Source organism: Gopherus flavomarginatus, chromosome 1 (genome assembly GCF_025201925.1).
Source record: "Gopherus flavomarginatus isolate rGopFla2 chromosome 1, rGopFla2.mat.asm, whole genome shotgun sequence".
Classification (NCBI taxonomy): domain Eukaryota; kingdom Metazoa; phylum Chordata; order Testudines; family Testudinidae; genus Gopherus; species Gopherus flavomarginatus.
In genome coordinates this window covers 5800642-5807005 of record NC_066617.1, presented here as the reverse complement: position 1 = coordinate 5807005, position 6364 = coordinate 5800642, and the positions used below count along the sequence as shown (strand labels likewise).

Sequence of the window (6364 nt, the reverse complement as noted above, 5' to 3'; positions counted from 1 at the left end):
GACGGGAAGTGAGGGCAGATGTGGGGGTCTGGCTCGCTGCCCCCCAGAATGAACCTGGCCGAGGGGTCCGGTTTGTGGTACCTACAAGCTCTGTTTTAGACCCTGTTCCCGTCATCGAATAAACCTCTGTGTTACTGGCTGGCTGAGAGTCACGTCTGACTGCAAAGTGGGGGTGCAGGACCCTGTGGCTGCCCCAGGACCCCGCTGGGGTGGACTCGCTGTGGGAAGCGCACGGAGGGGCAGAGGATGCTGAATGCTCCAAGGGTCCGGCTCCCCAAAGTCCTGCCTGGCTCTGTGGGGAGCAATTCCAGAGCATCGCCCGGGGACTCCATGACAAGCCCCAATGGATTAAACCTGGGCTTGTACTTGTGGCCACTAGAATACTGCCCCCTCAAGGACTTGCAGAGGGACCCAGGGCAAATGACACCGGCCAATGGATGCCAACCCCAGGGGGCAGGTGCTGTGCCTGTGGTGGGCACTAGCAGCCAGGACTCCTGGGTTCCCAGCTCTGCCACAGACTTAAATTGGGCAGGTCAGTGCCTGGCTGCGGGTATTTGTGGCAGGACCCATGGCTCTATTAGGGGCAGCCTGAGGCTGGCAGGAAGCAAGCTGTGTGGAGGCCTAAGGGTTGCCCACAGGCTCTGCCAGCTGGGCAGAGGGCAGCCCAGTGACATGTAGGAAGCTTAGGCCAGGGCTCAGAGGGAGCAGCATGGGGGGAGGAGGGTGCAGTCAGAAATCAGGGTGACAGCAGCTGGCTGGAGGGGCTTTTGCCCCACAGGGAGGGGATCCCCACAGCCCCAGGGAGGGGAACAACTAACTCACTGTCACCCACCTGGGCTGCCCTCCAGCCTCATAGACTGGGCAAAGCCCCAAGCTTGCGTGCCCCACATGCTGGGCAGTGAAATGGGGGGGGTCAGGTGGGGGCCAGAGCACAGACAGGCCCCCCAGGCCTCACAGGAAGGGAGCAGAGAGGTCCTCTCTGGCTCACATCAAGTCCCACAGAGCAGCACCTGCCAGATGCCCCAGGCTGGCACCTAGGGCTGGGGAAGGCTCTGTGCCGACACTCTGGGCCAAGGCTGCCGGCACCAGGCTGTGGGACCAGCGAGGACTCAACGACTCTAAGGTCTGGCTGGTGGGCAATGCCCCCTAGAGAACACCTGGGCTCCTCCCAGCCTGCCCAGGGAGCAAGGAGCAGAGATGCCCTGGAGGGGGCAGGCTGCCAGCCTCCCCTAGCAGCACCCATCTGAGGGCAGCCCCAGAGACCCATTGTGATCAGCTCACCAGCCCTCTGCTTCCAGGACAGAGCCCAGCCCCACCCTCATTCCTATGGCAGCTTGGCTAGAGCCAGCCCAGCTAGCTGGATAAACCAGGCCTGCCCCCCGAGCTGTGACACTGGTTAATTCATCCACGCTGAGCCGATCGCTGATCCCCGGCCCCAGCTCAGTGGCCTCCTGGCTCCGACGCCCAGGCCGCTCTAGCGCCCGCCTGCTATGTGGGCACCATGTAATACAGACTGGAAGCTCCGGGCCAGCTCCCAGCACCCCGGGTGCAGTGGGCTGGTTAACAAGCCCCAGGACCTCCACAACTCTCCCTCCAGCCTGCACAGCTCAGCACATCCCCCCCTCCAGTCCTGCTGGCAGCAGCAGGGTCCCACTGGGTCTGTCACGCTCTGTGCAGGGGACAGAGACAGAGCTGCCAGCAGGCAGGAGGGCAGGCTCAGACCCAGGCTGGGACCAACCCCGGCTGGCTGGAGCTGTCACAGGGCGGCTCCTCCACTCAGGGCTCTGCCCAGCATTGCAGCCAGCCGGGACACGGCCAAACTGAACGTGGGAGGCAGGAAGCAGTCAGCGCAGGGAGAGGAGCAGCCTGCAGCTTCCCTGGGCCCCATGGGGAAGGGAAGGAGATAGTAGCACCTATCTTCAGTCCCCCTCCCCATGTTTAGGAGCAGCAGATTCACCAGCCATTGAGCTCCCCAGCCAGTGCCTGTCCCCATGGATTCAGAGCTGGCAGCCTGGACAGGCAGAGGGCACCACACACCAGTCAGCTACCGGCCCAGCCACCATGCCACAGCCTGGGGCTCTGGGGCCATGGCAGCCTCAGCAGGGGAGCCCCCCGTGCAGCAGGCACCAAGCGAGACTGCTGTCAGGTTGCTGCACGTCCCTCCGCTGGCCTAGGTCAGGGCCACGAGCCAGGCTGGCCTGAATCAGGGCCACCAGGCCTGGGGCTGGTCCCGAGGGTGAGGAAGCTGCCGACTCCTCAGAGTCGCATGTGGGTGAGTCAAAGGCACTTCCCCTTTCGGGGTCACGGGACAGGCTCATAAGCAGCCCCCCAAGCCAGGGACAAGCCAGCGCCTGCCTGGAGAGGAGGTTTGCTGGCAGCCCGGTGACTGCTGAAAGCCAGCAGCCTCCTCCCAGCCCCTGCCAAGGGCAGGTGCACACAGAGGAGGGGGCAGGTCTGGGGGGAGGGGGGGGGGTTAGTACTGCACACACACCCATCTCCAAGTGACCGGTGAGCTCCCAGAAGCAGGAAAGCGCCAGTGCAGAGCCAGGGAGCAGGGCTGGGACCGGCCCTGGCTGGCTGGGGGTGGCTGGAACAGTCCTGAACAGGCAGGGAGCCCAGCACAGGGCAGCTCCTCTGCCTGGCTCAGTTTTAACCCCCCGTCCTCCAGCCGTGCTCCCTCCCTGCTGGCTCTCTGCCCCAATGGGGGCTCTAGGGCACAGCACCCTGGGGGGGTGTCTGCACAGAGCACAGGAACCAGGGGGGTTTCTCTGCTTTAATGTAACAGCTCAACCGTCACAGGAACATAGACGAGACGCAGCCGGCAGCACACGGAGGGCAGGGGGAGCCGAGGCCCTGGGAAACAAGAGGGGTGCGGCCAGCCAGCTCTGGCACCCTCTTTGACCCCCCGCCGGGGAGCCAGGCTGGGCCTGGCCGCAGTTCACTGGGGGTGGGGGGGGGGGGGGGCAGAGGAGGGAGGCAGATGCTTTTCATCACCCTGAACTACTGCAGCAGCAGCCACTCCCCCGGGGACAGGCGGGCTGAGGAGGGAGGGAGCCGGGCGGCTGGGCAGTGCCAGGCAGCGCGGCCCCTAGCGCAGGTCCTCAGCGGTGAACATGCCCCGGGCGCGGCGCAGGATGGAGTCCCTGGCGGCGTCGTAGGGGTGCTCCTTGGAGGGGATCTCCAGCACGGCGGGCAGCGAGCGGGTGTGCCCATCCAGCACGTGCCGGATCAGCTCCGCGATGAACTGGTTGATCAGGATGATGCCGATGTCCTCGCGGGCCAGGAAGCTCCTGCGGGGGGAACAGGGATGGGTGGGGGGGCCTTCACGGGGGGGAACAGACACCCCCTGAGCCAGCACCTGCCCCCCCAATCCTCCCAGAGCCATCAACTGCCCCCCCCTCCCAGCCAGCACCTCTACCCCCCCCAATCCTCCCGGAGCCATCAACTGCCCCCCCTCCCAGCCAGCACCTCTACCCCCCCAATCCTCCCGGAGCCATCAACTGCCCCCCCCCTCCCAGCCAGCACCTCTAGCCCCCCAATCCTCCCGGAGCCATCAACTGCCCCCCCCAGCCAGCACCTCTACCCCCCCAATCCTCCCAGAGCCATCAACTCCCCCCCCTCCCAGCCAGCACCTCTACCCCCCCAATCCTCCCGGAGCCATCAACTGCCCCCCCCAGACAGCACCTCTACCCCCCCAATCCTCCCGGAGCCATCAACTGCCCCTCCCAGCCAGCACCTCCCCCCCCAATCCTCCCGGAGCCATCAACTGCCCCCCCTCCCAGCCAGCACCTCCCCCCCAATCCTCCCGGAGCCATCAACTGCCCCCCCTCCCAGCCAGCACCTCCCCCCCCCAATCCTCCCGGAGCCATCAACTGCCCCCCCCAGACAGCACCTCTACCCCCCCAATCCTTCCGGAGCCATCAACTGCCCCTCCCAGCCAGCACCTCCCCCCCCAATCCTCCCGGAGCCATCAACTGCCCCCCCCAGCCAGCACCTCTACCCCCCCAATCCTCCCGGAGCCATCAACTGCCCCTCCCAGCCAGCACCTCCCCCCCAATCCTCCCGGAGCCATCAACTGCCCCCCCCCTCCCAGCCAGCACCTCTACCCCCCCAATCCTCCCGGAGCCATCAACTGCCCCCCCTCCCAGCCAGCACCTCCCCCCCCAATCCTCCCGGAGCCATCAACTGCCCCCCCCCTCCCAGCCAGCACCTCTACCCCCCGAATCCTCCCGGAGCCATCAACTGCCCCCCCCCTCCCAGCCAGCACCTCTACCCCGAATCCTCCCGGAGCCATCAACTGCCCCCCCCCTCCCAGCCAGCACCTCTACCCCCCCCAATCCTCCCGGAGCCATCAACTGCCCCCCCCTCCCAGCCAGCACCTCTACCCCCCCAATCCTCCCGGAGCCATCAACTGCCCCTCCCAGCCAGCACCTCCCCCCCGAATCCTCCCGGAGCCATCAACTGCCCCCCCCCTCCCAGCCAGCACCTCTACCCCCCCAATCCTCCCGGAGCCATCAACTGCCCCCCCCCTCCCAGCCAGCACCTCTCCCCCCCCAATCCTCCCGGAGCCATCAACTGCCCCCCCCCTCCCAGCCAGCACCTCTCCCCCCCAATCCTCCCGGAGCCATCAACTGCCCCCCCCAGCCAGCACCTCTACCCCCCCAATCCTCCCGGAGCCATCAACTGCCCCCCCTCCCAGCCAGCACCTCCCCCCCGAATCCTCCCGGAGCCATCAACTGCCCCCCCCTCCCAGCCAGCACCTCTACCCCCCAATCCTCCCGGAGCCATCAACTGCCCCCCCCCCTCCCAGCCAGCACCTCTACCCCCCCAATCCTCCCGGAGCCATCAACTGCCCCCCCCTCCCAGCCAGCACCTCTCCCCCCCAATCCTCCCGGAGCCATCAACTGCCCCCCCCCTCCCAGCCAGCACCTCTACCCCCCCAATCCTCCCGGAGCCATCAACTGCCCCCCCCCCTCCCAGCCAGCACCTCTCCCCCCCCAATCCTCCCGGAGCCATCAACTGCCCCCCCCAGCCAGCACCTCTACCCCCCCAATCCTCCCGGAGCCATCAACTGCCCCCCCCAGCCAGCACCTCTACCCCCCCAATCCTCCCGGAGCCATCAACTGCCCCCCCCCTCCCAGCCAGCACCTCTCCCCCCCCAATCCTCCCGGAGCCATCAACTGCCCCCCCCCGCCCCAACACCTGCTCCCTCCATTGGATAGGCAGAGTCGGACGCCTGGGTCCCCCACAGCTCCAGGTTCAGCCCCCGCCCCCCGCTGGTCTCGCCCGGCGGCCCCCCCCCCGCGCCCCAGTGGTCTCGCCCGGCGGCCCCCCCGCGCCCCGGTGGTCTCGCCCGGCGGCCCCCCCGCGCCCCGCTGGTCTCGCCCGGCGGCCCCCCCGCGCCCCGCTGGTCCCCCCCGCGCCCCGGTGGTCTCGCCCGGCGGCCCCCCCCGCGCCCCGCTGGTCTCGCCCGGCGGCCCCCCCCCGCGCCCCGCTGGTCTCGCCCGGCGGTCCCCCCCGCGCCCCGCGCCCCGGTGGTCTCGCCCGGCGGCCCCCCCGCGCCCCGGTGGTCTCGCCCGCGCACCGGAAGGTCTCCTCGATCTCGGTCAGGCTCGTGTCCTTCTCCACCACCAGGAAGTTGGGCTTGCGGTGCTTGTTGAGCTCGCCCACCCCGCCCAGCAGGAAGCCCGTCACCGTGTCCTCGTCCCCCAGCACCGCGATCAGCTTCCCCCGCCCGGCCATGGCGCTGCTCCGCCGCCGGCTGCCGGGCGCCGCTTACACCCCCGGCGCATGCGCGGCCTGCCCCTGCAGCCCCCGTCTGCGCCTGCGCGGCGGGCTCCCCGACCCCGCCATTCCGAGCATGCGCACCTCGCGCCGACCGCTCGGAGCCCGGCGGAGCGGTTCTACGCATGCGCAGGGGTGCTGCTGGCTGTGACCCGCCCCGCCCCGCGAGAACCCAGGAGTCCGGGCCCCCTTTCACCCCGGACCACGTGACGAAGCGGGACTTGTATTGCTCGTGAGGCCTGTCCGTGCCTCAGTTTCCCTGGGCGCTGCGTTGTTCCCAGCGGGGGAGGGGCCGGGAGGGGTGCTGTGCGCTGGACATGCCCGCAGTGCCCCGCCTGGCCGCAGGGACGGGGCTGGGCTGGGCTCGGACCCTGGAGCTCAGACCGGAGCCTGGGGCTCCCTGCGCCTGGCTGGGCTCTGGGCTGCCCTGAAGCCTCCTGGGCCGGGCGCCAGCTGCCAACGAAACCCAGCGCGGCTGCCGGGCGAGGCACGTGGCTCCCGCGTGGGGACTCACTGAGCAGACCCAGCCTCAGGGCGCAGGGAGACCGCGGCGATCAGCCTGGAGCTGAGCGAGCCTCCT

At 68.8% G+C, this 6364-nt stretch overlaps 1 protein-coding gene across 1 annotated transcript; it reads right to left on the bottom strand.

The window, feature by feature from the left end:
- Positions 1 to 2759: 2759 nt before the first annotated feature.
- Positions 2760 to 5803, bottom strand: ATP6V1F (ATPase H+ transporting V1 subunit F). Its single transcript, XM_050930174.1, has 2 exons — positions 5585 to 5803; positions 2760 to 3290 (listed from the first exon to the last, which is right to left on the bottom strand). The coding sequence occupies exons 1-2, from the start codon at positions 5740 to 5742 to the stop codon at positions 3089 to 3091; spliced, it is 360 nt and encodes a 119-aa protein (XP_050786131.1). The 5' UTR covers positions 5743 to 5803; the 3' UTR covers positions 2760 to 3088.
- Between the last annotated feature and the right edge of the window lie 561 nt (positions 5804 to 6364).